Here is a 15,538-nt window from a genome sequence, read left to right on the forward strand (position 1 = left end):
GGGACAAATAATCTTTAAAAAACACAGTATGAACCCCGCCCCCCTTTGGTCTAGAAAGACAAAACAAAGATATTCTTGTAAAATATAATTTAATTTTTACAAAAAACCTATCTTAACAGCTTTAACATAATTACATCTTAAGAAACAACCAACAGCCCATATTAATATGGTATTAAGTAAGTACTAACTAGTTCATGATAATGATTACGCCTTCATCCTCTTTTGTTTATCAATGTTCAGCCAATCACGAGGTTCTTTCAGTACTTGGGTCAGTTTATCTTCCTCCGAGCCTGGCTTTGGCACGTGCATGTATTCCCATTTCTGTAAAACAAAAAAAAGTATTGGTGATGCGCATGGAGCCAATGATATCCATTGATTAATGTTACAGAATCAACTATAAAAATTAAATAAAAGCTAGAAACTCACAGCATTGAGCGGCAGCGACATCAGAATGGATTCGTATCTGGCCTGCGGCGTGTGTAGACCAAACTTGGTGCCTCTGTCGTAGATCAGGTTGAACTCCACGTAGCGTCCGCGACGCAAGAGCTGCCACTGTCGCTCGTGGTATCCGTACGCTGCATCCTTACGCTTTTTCACTGAATCAAGGAAAATATTTCTTTAGTGGCAACACTGGTGAAATCCCTCAGAATAATAATCTATGAACGGTGTGTGTAGAGCGAAATAAATTTTAAGTGATTTTTACACTTTTCCACACCATTGTAAGCAGCTTCAAATGCCTACTGGACAGGAAAGCAAACAATAAACGAAGCAACGTAACTACAATACTTAAAATAATCAATCTCCCTCACCAATAGGCAAATAACTCGGTATGACGGCCTCAGCACAGCTGGTGACGAAGTCGAAGGCCTTCTTCTGGCTGGGGTAGTCTACGTCGTCGAAGAATATGCCGCCGACACCGCGCCGCTCGCCGCGGTGCGGGATGTGGAAGTAGTCGTCGCACCACTTTTTGAACCTGTGAGGGAATGGATTTAGTTCAGGGTTGCACGAAAAGAGCCTTCCTGAGAGACGTATCAACTGTAGATAGATGAGTCCGGCGCAATACAGACAGCCAGTCTTAGAATGACGTTCTTCTGACTGGCTTATTTGTGGTAGATCTGTGTGGGCTCATCATATAACCACGGTGACAAGACACCTAAACACGCTCTACGTATCTCTTGTAGTATTTGTCACCGACACCCTGGTGGTGTGGTGATATAGGATTAACCCAGAGATGAGCCAGTCAGGTAAGTTGTCCGTTGCTGACTGCCCTTTTACTATGTTACATTGTATCTGATAATAAGCTAAGTATGAAGTTACTTACTTAGCATAATATGATTTGTCATGTTTATCGCAAGCGTTCTTCAAGGCTGTGTGGAACAGGACCGCGTCTTCTTCATTCAAGTAGTAAGGCGTGAGGTCGGTGCCGCCGCCGAACCACCATTGCACTCCTGGAAATGTTGAACCCAATATTACACTCTTGTATGTCACCTCAGAATAATGTCTTGATTTATCTATTTTTATTACTGTAAGCAATGGATGTTAAGTTATACAGCCTGCCTTTTTATCGCCGATGGAAAAGCCATGTAAGAAGGAGCCTCGAAGGACCGATTGAAATGCTTTATAAAATCTACTAATTTTTCAATGTTCCTGCTGTTCTTAGCATGATTACAGTACCAAACTGCCCTGGGTACGACGAACGTACCTATGTAAGGTCACCCGAGGAGCCTTCTTCCATGTACGTCATATTGTGTGTGTATCACAAGATCACAAGTGTATCACGAATATTGTTGACATGTCGAAAATAATTTGATAGGCGGCCCACAAAAGTTTGTATGCGGTTTATTAGTTTCTAACGTTACAGACATGGGCGCTGATCAATAGGTCATACAAATTGCTATCGAATTACGCTATCGACTTTAGTCGACAATATTCGTATACTCTAATGTTAAATCAGGAGCATAGGACATACCATCTTTGTCTGTGACCTCGAAGTATCTGTAGTTGAAGTGTATGGTGGGCACCATGGGGTTCCGCGGGTGGATGACGGCGCTCACGCCGCACGCGAAGAACGGCAACGCACCGTCTTGGAGGGTTCTGCCTCTGTGGGGGATAAGAAACTTTAGTAGAGACTTCATATAACTTAAGTCCACCTTTTAGTACACTAGTAGGTAGGTACAATAAAGGATTAGGTTTATTGATTTCAGTTAGCAGATCTACCTACTGATTAAGTTAGGCATTATGGCATGGGAACAAGTAGTAGGTACATCATCATCAGCCAGTAATTATAGTCACTGCCGCCTATATGTCTGATTTCGTCGGACCAGGGAGGGCGTCGCGTCGTCGCACACTACACTTGCCAATACATGGATTCTATACGTGAACGCTTATACTTACCCTTCGCTCTTCAACTTTTTGACAAATACTATATGGCCGGCCCACTGCCACGACCACTTGCAGATTTAGAACCAGGGCTAGTAGCACGGGGCGCATTTTGAAAAGTTTCATAAGTTTTGCATCGCGCTCACTCACTTCGCGTAGCCTCAAGAGGGAGCGCGACGAAAAACTTTTGTCGGAAAACGGAAGTTTTTGTCATACCTATCTTAAATACGCCCCGTGTTACTTACCCTTCACTTAACTACATAATTTATATGTATAATTATACACACCTATACATACCTAGACCTCATCTGCTGCACCGCGGCGGGCGGCAAGGTCCCCGACACCACGGATATGTTGACTCCCGCCTTCTCGAACACGCGGCCATCTTGCAGCACGCAGGTTATGCCACCGCCGCCCTCCGCTCGCGTCCAGCGGTCCACTTTGAACTTTGCCTCCTGGGTGTGAAGGGTAAATTAGGTGTTTATTGTGACGCATGCATTTTACAGGTGTCTACTATACTCATCAGGGCGCGAGAGACCTATAAGATTGGGGGTCGGGAGGGCAGCGTGCTAGACGGACAATTATGCACACATTCGTAACTAAAATTCTTATGGTTAATGTTTTAAACTGTTTCATATTCAGAGAAAATTAAAACTAATAATTATGAAACCTTAAAAAGTGCTATAATGTATATGACATGCTAACACAGTTTGAATAGTCATGCATATTATATTATCAGCGGCTGAAGGATAATATTGCCTTGAACTTGAGATGTGAGTCATGGAAATACTCTTAGATAAAACATAATTCTATGATAAATTATCAAGATGAAGTGGTGAACAATACTATTTAGATTATACGTTTGTACATACCTACCTATAACACAAACAGACAATCAAATTCTACAGATAGAAATCTAGGAAAGCCATGAATGCCATGATACAATGGGTGGTCAGCAAAATATGAATATCATTCTACAATAGTATGTTAATAATGCAGATGTTTTTAATTTAATATGTGTGTGTACATTAGTAATAATGTAGTTTATTAGAGTTAAATAACGGTTATAAAAGGTTTATTGGATGAATACATTATTAAATTATACATTCTAACAAACCATGCAAGCAATAGAGTAATATGAATCATACCGGGGTTTTAATGTAAACATCATTGTCAAAATCTAAATCATCAATTGTCTTCTCATCTTCCCACTCCTACAACCAAAACAAATAATTATATCATAGACATATGCGCTAACTACTAATAGTTACAGAAGCATCTCTGCAAGAAATGGAAGGTAGGTATAGTTAGGATATTAAACAGGAAGAATTTACTCTAAAATCTTTAACTGTGTGTATCGGTGACAAATACTAAAGCTACAGTAGAGTTTGTTACCATGTTTATTTCAGTTAGTCATGAATTCGGAGAAAATCATTTTTCAGAAATGAGTTAACTGATTAACAAAGTTAATCTTTATTTCTACAGTCTATAATAGTCATTTAATTTTGTATATAGGTACCTTGTCCTCCTCTGCCTCTAGCGCTCGGCAGAACTCGGCCTGAATCCTCATAATAAGGAGTTCCATCTGAGCCTTCATATCCGCCTGGTTCTTGGTCAGCTGATCCACCGGAGTGATCGGCTCAGCCATATACTTCTTCAGTTGAATTGCCTCTTTCATATCTGCTTTGTTATTCTTATGTTGGCTGTATGCTGCATATCCTGTGCCTATTATGGCTGCACAGTAAAGTCTGAAATTGTTTTGTATTGGATTTAGTTAACTAAAGTATTTATTAAAATATTACAATAATCCCAAATAAAATATATGTTAACTACTTAAATAAGAGGAATATGTAAGTATTCTTAATAATATAAAATAAAACATGCAGCGTTAATGTATGGATGTGCCGTGCCGTAGGTCACGTAGGATCGGAAATAATTATGAGCGAAACTAGTCTCTAAAGTGATTAAGTTTCAAATAAAATCCTTGTGGCTAAATTCAACTTTCGAGAGATAAAAGATTATGAGGAACTCTTCAGACTATAAATAGGTCACCTGAACTTACCAAAACATTGATATCTTATCATTTTTTTTCCAATAAATCAAACGAAAGTAACTACTTGTGAGAGTTAAACTAAAATACTTACTTTAAATGTCGGTTTCTGAGTTTCTTATAAGTACCAACATAACTCAGTGTTTGAAAACTTCTAGATACGATTTTAAACGACATTTTGAATGAAAATGTGGCCAAATATCGCAAATTTTAATAAAAAATTAAGTTTACAAAACTGTTTACATGAATGGATGAAATGAATTGAATGATTTGAATATTTTGAATGTCACTTTTTTCATTGACAGATGACAGTTAGCACAAACAGCTGATAAAAGTGCTGCCAGCATAATTATACTAACACCCTAATATTGTTCCATAAATTTTATAAGCTAAACCAGCCTTTCTATGCTTTAACTTTTTGGGCGTTAGAAACCGGTGTTAATTGGAATCAACTTGACGATTTATAATGCTTACCTAACTGGCTAATCCTTTTAGCAAAGTAACAAAGGTTTCAAACTTTCCACGAAGAAGACAAACCAAACAAAAGACATAAACCGAATAAAAAAAAAATAATAAAAAAATATGGGGACATCTCACACACGGCCATTCGACCCCAAGCTGGGCCATTGTTATGGGTAACGGACATCTGATATATCTATTCTCTCAGTTGATGGTGACGGGTTCCGCTTGCCCTTTGTGAACGAGGCTTTAGCAGAATGGGAGACTCAGCGTCCGGGACAGGTTACTCCCGATAATCCCGAGATGCAAAGGAACTGGGATGAGATTAACTCGATGGCAATATTAGATAGTCTCATCGAGACCAGTTCAGGTGTGGATTTGGCCAGACTTAGAGCTGCATCTGCATCAGAGTAAGGTGCTTGGCTCCATGCCTTGCCTTCACCACAAATGGGTACATTGCTGGATAATGACACATTAAGGATAGCTGTAGCCTTGAGGCTGGGGTGTAATATTTGTGAACAGCATGTGTGCATCTGTGGAGCACAGGTAGACACAAGAGGACATCATGGATTGAGTTGCCAGAGATGCGCAGGAAGATTTCCTCGCCATCACGCCTTGAATGAAATCATTCGCAGGGCAATGGTCACCGCCAACATTCCCTGTGTTTTAGAACCTCCTGGTTTAAGCCGCAGTGACGGTAAACGCCCTGATGGCTTAACCTTGGTCCCTTGGGAGCGTGGACGTAGCCTGCTGTGGGACGCGACTTGCGTGAGCACATTTGCTGCCTCTCACCTTCCAGGGACCACACGTACAGCCGGGTCGGCGGCGGAGAGCGCAGCTAGATCCAAACATTTGAAATACGCTGCCTTGAAGAACTGCTACACATTTATTCCTGTAGCATTTGAGACAAGTGGAGTATGGGGGTCTGAGGCAAGGTCTTTTTTAAAAGGCCTTGGACGACGTATAGTTATCAGAGGTTATGACCGCCGCTCCGGTTCGTACCTCGCTCAAAGGATATCACTCGCTATACAACGCGGTAATGCTGCGAGTATAATGGGTACCTTTGGGCCAGGTACGATTCGGGGTGGCCTTTTTGAGTGATTTTTGACGAGGCATATTGCTGATAACATTTGTTATATAGGTTAATGAAGAAGATATTTAGTGGATGTATGTAAGTAGGTAAGTACCAATAGATATTATAATACTACTGAAATCAGTCTACACAAATACATATTAAAATATAAATATCAACACCCAAGACCCGAGTACAAATATCTTTCTTTAAACAAATATCTGTGCCAGCCTTGAATCGAACCCGGGACCTTCGGCATAGCAGTCAGGGTCACTAACCACTACACCAGTCAGCCGTCTAAAAAGCATAGCTATTATCATTGACATACCTACTTAGTTGTTAGTTATTTCATCGGGAAAGTCTTCGCGAACGAAATGATTATAAAAATACTTAATAAATGCATCGAATTTTTAAGTAGGGAGGTCTATTTGGTTCTTTATTTCTTGTATCGAATTAAATTACCGACAAGACTAGGTAGGTACTAGGTAGAGGTACAATTACTCATTGTCAATGAGGATTTTACCGATTTTAGGGTAATTTTCATATCATCTGGCAGCATTAAATTGCGTTTCGTTTCATTTAGCGTTTTGTTTTAAAAGAAGTGTATAGTTATGTATAATACCAACACGTTAAATTTGTTATGTAGGTAATAAAAGAAATTAATAGGTTTCTCGAAGTAATTATTTCATTTTAAAGAATTAAATGAGTTTCTCAAAGTACCTAACAATAATAAAGCATTTTTTTTTAATGGAATATCCGAATCTGACAGCTATGTCATGTTAACAGTGTCACTGTCAACTATCTGTCATTGTCATAATAAGAACCCACTCTCGCCTCCTAGCGGTAACACTGGGAAAGTGCTATCAGCTGTTTATTTTCCTCCGCTATTCCGCGTGTGTATCTGCTGGTCACGGCCCGCTGCGCAATATTCGCTCGTCTCTTTCTGGAGCGCGGAAAGTGCATCGATCGGTCGCGACCACTCTCCGCCAGTCGTGTGCTGTGGCGACGACAGTGCGCGTGTCGGCGGCTATCGATCCCGCAGTGGAGCCGCATTGCCGTACATTCCGGAGGCGGTGCCTCGCCTAGTTTTCGTCGATCGTCGTCGTCGCGGACGTGGCGGGCGGGAGCGAGCGGCGTCGGCGCCCCTGCGCACTAGGCACGCCCGACTCGGCCGACGGAGCCCGAGCGACAACGGCCTTCCGCCAAAACCGGCGAGTGGTCCGCGGCGAAGCCACGGGTGTGATGTAGCCGGCGCCGAGCGCGCGAGCGGGCTCGTCGGACAAAGGATCCGCTCTATAAACAGTTCGCGATGAAGAAGTTCACGTTCAAGGGTGTGCTGGACGGCTTCCGCAGCTCGGTGCAGCAGGCGCCGCGCGGCACGGAGCAGGAGATCCAGGAGACGCTGCGCTCCGACCACTTCCAGATTAAAAAGGTAAGTTTTATCGCGCTGCGGCGCGCCTCGGCCCAAGGTCTCGCGGTAATGGCCCGTCGGCAGCAGGCAGGAGGGGGGGGGCTCTCCGCACCGACTGTATTTATCAAGGTACGTACACGAGCCAGCGATGCGAGCCTCGCGTGCCACGCAATGTTGTCAAACTGTTGAACGTTGACAAACGACGACTCATCGCCTTTTCATATCTTTATGTGCACGTCGACGTTGATTCACGTGTAATGCAACACAGTATCATAATAAATGGTAAGCATACATTCAATGAAATGTAAATAAAAGGTGGCGTATCCCACATTAATCGAAAGTAATGCAGATGTTATTAAATTCCGAGTCGAGCGGAGTAAATATGAGCCATGATGAAATTCCGTCGACGCGGCGGCCGCTGGCTTGCTGGCTTACGTCAGTAACCTTGACCATCTCAATCTGGCACGATATAAACAACTAAGTAATCTGCTTAGATCCGCCCACGGCAATAGCAACTCGTAGGCTTTCGCCTCATTATTATAATGTAATAATTTCTATGTCTGCGGCGCAGATAGGAATCATATTGGAACGATAACAACCTGATTAGATAAACCGGCCGTTCATACATCAGAATAAATTGATCCCTTCTAGAATAAAAGGGAAAATTGCGATGGAAATCGGAAAATGAGATCTAAGTCTTACCTCGAAAATACGGTTCGGAAGGAATAAAACCTAGGTAGGTAGGTAAATGAAATTGCCATTTGACCAGATTGTAAAATGCTCGAGGTAATTACAAGAAATGAGTAATATCCTAAGTTGGAGACAAATTTACTGGAGAAATTCTTTCACCCCTTGGCGAAAGTTAATTATGCGACAGAAGTTTATAATTGAAGCTCTGAACGGAACATCATGAACTCAGCAGCGAGAGACAATTTCATGAGAAAAGGAACAGAAATATGAATGATGCGATAAACTAAGAACAGTAACACCGCTTGTGAAGAAAGTCCAGGCGACGGCAAGGTTGTTCCGTTTGCCGACAAGATGGATGGTGCAAATTACCAGACGTTTCATAAAGAACTAAATTCCACTCCATTTTATGACCATTGCGGATGCATGCCAAGGTTTTTCAAACATTTTATGGATGAAGAACTATTAACTACGTCGTTTAGTTTGGTCTAGGAATATCGTAAACTGAATCTATTGTACAATACTGAGCATAATACATAATACCAACTCAATTACTTATATTTATTGCAGGGATAATTTGGCATAAATTAAAATATATAAATTTATGAAACATATTAAAAGATATTGGCGTTAGATTATAATAAGTTTAAGCCATAAACAATATGTAATTTAGAATGATTGGATAACAGAGGATAAATTTAATAACATGTTCGTAGATTTCCCTTGAGCAGAAACGAGTTGATAATTTATAAAAATTGTTCATTAACTTGGAAAATAATACATGAACCCTAAGAATTTCATTAGCATAAATCCGAAGTATCTTAATTAGATAATACTAACTTTATTATAGGATCGCCTTTAAAATCTCCAAACTTTTAATAGAAAGTGAACCGAAAGTCTTAACTTTTACCATCTTCCCACATTTGGTAAAGTTGTTAAAACTAATTATTATTAATATCTAGGCCCTATTTTAGAGATTGATGAATTAGAAGTACCTACCAGCATTGATAGCCGACAGGAAAGTCAGCAATATCAGAATCATTACGTACGAACGTAACATCTGTCAACTTAGATCTTACGGATTTTCATCTATTTACATAATAGATTTTGAAATAAAGTAAACTAGTTACACTGAAAATCTAAGTTTAAAAAAAAGAACAGTCAACAAATTTCCAAAAAAATATAATTATAATTTATAATGAATGCAAAAGTAGGAACCGACGTTAGTAGCGTTAGGTTTCGGTTGTTTTAAACATGATATGGTCATAAGTTTTGTTTTTAAATAACGTGTGTCGACGGCGTGACCCGCCCCGCCGGCCGACGGTCGCGTGCGAGCCTCAACCGCCGCCGCCGCCTGATATTTTACTTTCCGGTAACTACACCTTACCTTGAAATGTTTCGTTTTTAAGGGCCACTTGCACAAAAATTAAAATCTAGATTTATTGTCAAATCTCGATTTAAGAAACGTCAATCCATATAAAATTTGACACTAAATCGAGATTTAACACTAAATCTAGATTTAATATGTTGGTGCAAGTGGCCCTAAGTATTTGTTTATACCAGGTTTTGAAATACCTCGGAACGGTCGTTGTGATCGGACACCTTGTAAAATGTATAGAATACGTGACATGGCACTTAGCGCTACAATGATAAGGAAAATAGTACATTAAGAAACACGTGCTGTGGATGATAATTCAAAAATAATAATAACTGTTCTCGTTATCATATAGTCTAATTAATGACAATGAATGGTGTCATTACAGACCATTTTATTAAATTAAACTTCAATCAGACTGTATCCTGAATTCTAAAAAGAAGTTCAACTAAGACTGTATCCTGAATTCCTGGTACTATGAATTCTATTTTGAAGATTACCTAGATCAATCTTCATTTGATTTAGATGAAAGACAAAATAACGTATCAAGTATGCAATTTTCGTTACCTCTAATACGGTAAGTGCCGTTAATCATTCCCCAGTATGTAAGAGCATTTTGTATAATATTAACTTCTCCAAGAATAGTACAACAACCATGCATCGTATCAGAGCACGTTCTTCGTGAATTGTCTTATCTAAGTTGTAAATATCGTTTTCACATATCTTATCATTTTCACCTTCCGTTTTTATCTGCCCAACCTTTTTTACCTTCCGAGTTAACTATGTTTTGGGGAAATTCTTTTCACAATAGATTGTAAGGAAAGTGGACGACACGCAACATCCTTCTAATGATCAGAGTAGACTTTATCAGATCACATTTGCGATTCCTTTGTCGGTATTCTGTATCAACATTGTGGCTGGTTTATCAACATCTGTCTGTCAACATTGATTAATTTAATTGCAATCTGCAGCCAACGGCAGACTATTGTCGCTACGCTATTTGTACGCCGATAATAACAATCATAATTAGTGTAGTAATGTTGTTAAGTGAATGAATCAGAGAATATCGCATATGTATTCAGTTTTTATTTCCGGACTTGTTGATAAACATCAGAGCTGTATTTCAGTAACTTTTAATTCCTAATATCATTCATGATTATATTATGGAGTTTTGAGTGGGCCATTAATATTTAAATGTTCAATCAATTTGTTATTTAAAGCATTACCTCTATTAATTTCACTGGGCGAGCAATTATTAGTGGGTTCAGAAACATTGGGACACTTAGCCCTACAAACTCAATTTCCATCGTTACTGTGCCAATATTTAGCTTCATCTTTTACAATAACTGAATTAGCCAGTTCGACCAGTCTCGGGGGATCCGTCGGGTCGGAAGGTATTAGGTGGGTTTGACGTAAATTTCATTACCGACTTACAAGTTTCTGTGACCGCTTCGTTTGCGAAATTGTAGGGATCATTTAATAAATGCTTCGGCTAGCCCTGAACGGGTTTCAGCGGAAGAACCTGGCCTAAATGTACTAGGAGAGTTATATTTCCAAAGGGTAATCCTTTAAGAGTAATCGTTTAAGGTTTCTCGCAGGCTTTGTGAAAATATATGAAGGTTCGAACAGTGTCTGTTATACCAGACCGCTATTTAACTATTTTAATTAACGTTGGAAACATATTTAATGTTGGAACAATGTTTGTTTCAATAAAGCTTTCTGTAGGTTTAGAGAGCGGGAAGCACGCATTTATTGAAGTAAATATAACGCCGAACCGGCGGACTCTTTGTGTTCCGCAAACTACAAACTCCAATTACATTTCTGTCAATAGAGCTTTTGTGTTAAATTTTCCGACCAAAATTCTATTTGAATTGTTACTAACATTACTTATAGTTTTCCCGCTATTGCAATTTATTACATTTTCGAACCACAATAACCGTTGAAAATAGTTAGAATGTATACTTACGCGATAGAAAAAAAGCCGTTAGCGTTAGTTGCCATTTTCAGTCAGTCTGTTGCACATAGGTATAATCTTACATACTAAGGCAGATTTACCGATCCGCTACCGATAGTTTTTCTATTTTGTGCTCATCCAGAGAGCATTAGTTCAAAAAACAACACATTGATATTGTTAAAGATTATAACTTACTAGAGTAGATCGAATATCTATTTCATCCCATGCCAATGATGACAGATGGCCATTGCCATTCAGATCGCACTAGATAGGTTCTCCATCTCCATTAATGAATGCCGAAAACCGAATAGAAACCGCTGATGCAGGAGCATAATTAATTCTTGTCAGGCCACCCTCGTAAATCAGCAGCATTGCGATGACGTCACAGCGACTAATGATCCATTTGGACGCTCGTTTGGAAGATGCTATCGCGTTTCTGATACCAGTACTGTGGCTCTCTCTCTCTCTCTCAGCCTTCTGTAGTCCACTGTTGGACATAGGCCTCTCCTAACGATCGCCACCCCAAACGGTCACCCGCCATCTGCATCCAGCGGCTTCCCGCTACCTTCCGCAGATCATCAGACCAACGGGTTGGGGGGCGACCGACACGCCGTTTGCCGACACGGGGTCTCCACTCCAGAACCTTTACTGTACATATTATTATATTATTATGTTTAGAAATTGAGGTGGAATTTCACCAAACGCTAAATGTATTTAGTCACCTGCCAAACGTCTGTCAGTACAAAATGTATTTAAATACATTTTAAAAGCATTGCCCTGTTTTTTTACAACATTACCAAGTAGATTTGTATGGATAAATAATACTATTATTATTACTTCTGAAAAGCCTTTACCAGTAAATATGGGCACATACGCTCAGAAAAATTGTGTTTCTTACACAAAAAAAAGTTCCCGCAGAGTAAGAAAAATCCATTTCATAACTGAGATTGAAGATGTTTGTCTATATGTAACGCATCTCGTTCGAAGAAAAACGAATGATTTACGGCTTTAGAAAGGGGAAAACCTAAAGTAAAGGCAAAAAGTTAGTTCACACTCAAAAAATGATTTTTTTACAAACATGTAGCAAAGCTCTTTGGAAGATCTTGTTCTTTCATCTTATCCCAAAGCTAAGTAAAGTCGAGCTTATGTCAGCAGATGTAATGTCCTGAAAGTTTGGCTGAAATGATTTAATATTCGTCTCCTAACGAGGATGTTTCTGTCAAGCGCCGTGATCTCGCATAATTCTCCTTGTCTTTGTCTGTCATTTTGCATGATTAGCATTCAAATATTCTCTTATGAAATTCTGACAAAAGCTTTGTGTGCCGACGAAATAAAATGTTAAAATTGAAGACTCAATTTAGAGCTGAATTGGATATTCCCGGTTATTTTAAGTATTGGGGCATCGATTAACATATATTTTAATATTTTTCCGAGTTCAGAATTTCATAATCATCAGTTTTCCACTTTGCAAATGTTGTGACCTTGTTTCGATTCAATGCAACGTGGACGTGCGCTGGATATAAATCAGAGCATTATTGTTTTTCAGATGATTTATGTGCAATATCTACCATATTATAATTATTGACCTTGGATATCTGTCACATTTACATATATTCAAGCCACCTGCACACATAGTTACATTTTAATAGCTTATATGTATATAAAATTAAACATTATAATGTTAGTACTAACATTATAATGTTAGTACTAACATATACATATAAGCCACTACCTGAGTCTCTTGTCTGTAAGAGAAGTTTGCAAAGCACTGAGGTGATGGCAGATAATGTATCCGCTCTGTTCAATAAAGCCTTTCCCAAGAGTAACACGCGTATAAACCAACATACAAAAACAGAAAAGGCTCGAGCATAAATCAGGCCACCATGTTGTTTTACAGCTACAATAAAACGTAACGATTTCCTGTTTAATGATGGCGTCATTTCACTGGATTATCTCTCTAATTCCAGCGTCGAGTGTGGACAGTTTACTGCCGCAGTAACGGTGAGATTACTCTGTGTTGTCTGTTTGACACTGTCTTGACATTTTACAGAGCAAAGGGTCAAGGGCACATGGCTCATGCCTTATTTGCTTTGGCGATATTAAATTCCACGCAGAAATGCTAACAGGGAATAACGACGCCTAAATTGTCGTCGCTAAAATTACTCATCATTTGATTATGAATTCTCTGACTAAAGACATGGTGAAAAGTTAAAAAATAAGAGCGGTCCTTACAGTTAAAAGAGGAAGCCTCGAGAGACAATCTACTGTATTGTTCCAGACATTGTTTCCGAAGCAGAAAACTGTTTAAAATTTGAAGTGGTCAACTCTTGGGACGGTTCTTAGCTTTCAGCGACTGCTCCTACTCTCAGTTTTATTTTAAATCTTTAGTTCAGACGTCTATCAGGAAGAAATTGTGCGGAATCTTTTGGCAGATTTAGGGCCGGTGTTGCGTTACTCGGTTATATCATTAAAACCTCGGTTTCATTATTTGACGGACTATTACGGTTAGTGAGTGTCATGCCAAAACAAAGCATTAATTCCCTTAATCAGTTGATAAACTTAATGGACAACATTTCAAAAAACTAAAGCTGCTATAAATCGAAAACCATTTCGAGATTTAGCTCTAAAGGCCACAAAAAAATGATTTTGTATTTTTTGGATGTATCATTTTCGAGAAAATCATAAAATAGTAAAAAAGTGCTGATGACGTCATGCATTAGGTGCGATGCATTAGACACTTGTCAGTGTCATTTATGTTTTTTTCGACACTAAGGCAAAAGTCAAAAATAAAAGTTGAGCATAATATGTGACGTCACTTCCGGTTTTAAAATAATTAACTTTAAAGTTAAAAATAACATGCTAAAATTAATGTATATACAAAATAAAAAAATACGGGTCCTCCAATTCTTTATAAACTTTCCGAATAGCTAATAAAAATATAGGGTAAAGAAAATGAAAAGTTGTCCATTGCTGCTGTAGGGGTCCGTTTAGTCCAGTAACCAGGGATTGGGTTGTTAACCAACCAAGTAATGCGAAACCAGGCCTTACACTCAAGAATTTGACTTTTTATTGTGAAATTGGTACATTTTTAGACTTCCAATAAAATATGTGTTTTTAAAAACTTCTAGTCTGAGTTTAACGCCACATCCTCGATCCTTACTCATTTCAAGGAAGAGTGTTGGCAGATAGCTAAAAGTAGAGTTTGGAGGGAAAATCCCGTAAAATGCAATTGAATTGTTCGCTGGATATCTCACCGACCTACATAACGTTTAGTACGTTACGCGACGTCGGCGAAATGGTAGCTTTTGCTACGGCCCCAACCGCTTGGTTGGACCTACTCGTAGATTGACGGAGAAAAATATATTATGATGTACTTATCTTTATATTTATTTATTAGCTTGAATGGGATAAATAGGCGCTCTCTTTTTCAATATCGATGTGGTCAGTTTATAAACAGGCTACATAAAAAAAGTATTATTACTAAGGATTAATATTAACGCTGATGTGATATCATTCGTAATCTTTTTAAAATATAACACATTAAAGTGCAATTATTAAAATTAGATATGATTCATCCATGCATTATAGGTAAAACATTAGTCTGAAACAGGTTTGGCGGAGATGACGGCTGACTGGCGTAGTGGTTAGTGGCTCTGACTACTATGCCGAAGGTCCCGGGTTCGATTCCCGGCTGGGGCAGATATTTGTTTAATAATAGATATTTGTACTCGGGTCTTGGGTGTTGATATTTATATTTAGTATGTATCTATCTATGTATTTGTGTAGATATATCAGCTGTCCGACACCCATAACACAGGTTCTGCCTAGCTTGGGGTCGGATGTCAGTGTGTGAGATGTCCCCACATATTTATTTATTTATAATACCAGTAATATTTTAACATCTATCTATGATGCAATACTTTAATGTAAAAAATCATTCTATTGAATTTATGCACTTAGCTCAGGTCGAATGAGTATGAAGCCAAATCACCCCGTGAAACTCAGAAAGAAAATATTCACCATTTAGAAGACGTAGGGAATATCTGAATGTGATCAAATGAATTGCCACACTGAGCGTATTGTGGCCGAGGCTCGTATCTTCAACCGGTGAATCACGAATCGCGGCTTTATCGATGGCAATTTCATTTATG

At 39.0% G+C, this 15,538-nt stretch overlaps 2 protein-coding genes across 8 annotated transcripts in view; one reads left to right on the forward strand and one right to left on the reverse strand.

The window, feature by feature from the left end:
• Window positions 1-72: 72 nt before the first annotated feature.
• Window positions 73-4,708, reverse strand: LOC105381552 (oxygen-dependent coproporphyrinogen-III oxidase). Of its 2 annotated transcripts, XM_011551307.3 has the most exons (9): window positions 4,524-4,708; window positions 3,899-4,127; window positions 3,528-3,593; window positions 2,677-2,834; window positions 1,970-2,100; window positions 1,322-1,448; window positions 810-973; window positions 427-596; window positions 73-321 (listed from the first exon to the last, which is right to left on the reverse strand). In XM_011551307.3, the coding sequence occupies exons 1-9, from the start codon at window positions 4,604-4,606 to the stop codon at window positions 205-207; spliced, it is 1,245 nt and encodes a 414-aa protein (XP_011549609.1). In that variant the 5' UTR covers window positions 4,607-4,708; the 3' UTR covers window positions 73-204. The 2 variants fall into 2 exon arrangements, with proteins under 2 accessions (XP_011549609.1, XP_011549610.1); XM_011551308.3 differs by lacking the exon at window positions 3,528-3,593 and having other exon boundaries at window positions 4,524-4,707.
• A 2,083-nt stretch (window positions 4,709-6,791) lies between these two features.
• Window positions 6,792-15,538, forward strand: part of LOC105382854 (syntaxin-binding protein 5) — a 182,338-nt gene continuing 173,591 nt past the window's right edge. For 5 of the 6 annotated variants that reach the window (XM_048629358.1, XM_048629356.1, XM_048629357.1 and 2 more), the window contains exon 1: window positions 6,793-7,392. In XM_048629358.1, the coding sequence (XP_048485315.1) occupies window positions 7,270-7,392 (123 nt within the window). In that variant the 5' untranslated portion in view covers window positions 6,793-7,269. Of the gene's footprint in view, window positions 7,393-15,538 lie in introns of all 6 variants that reach the window. The other variant, XM_048629355.1, reaches the window with a different exon arrangement.

This window comes from Plutella xylostella, chromosome 23 (assembly GCF_932276165.1).
Source record: "Plutella xylostella chromosome 23, ilPluXylo3.1, whole genome shotgun sequence".
NCBI lineage: Eukaryota > Metazoa > Arthropoda > Insecta > Lepidoptera > Plutellidae > Plutella > Plutella xylostella.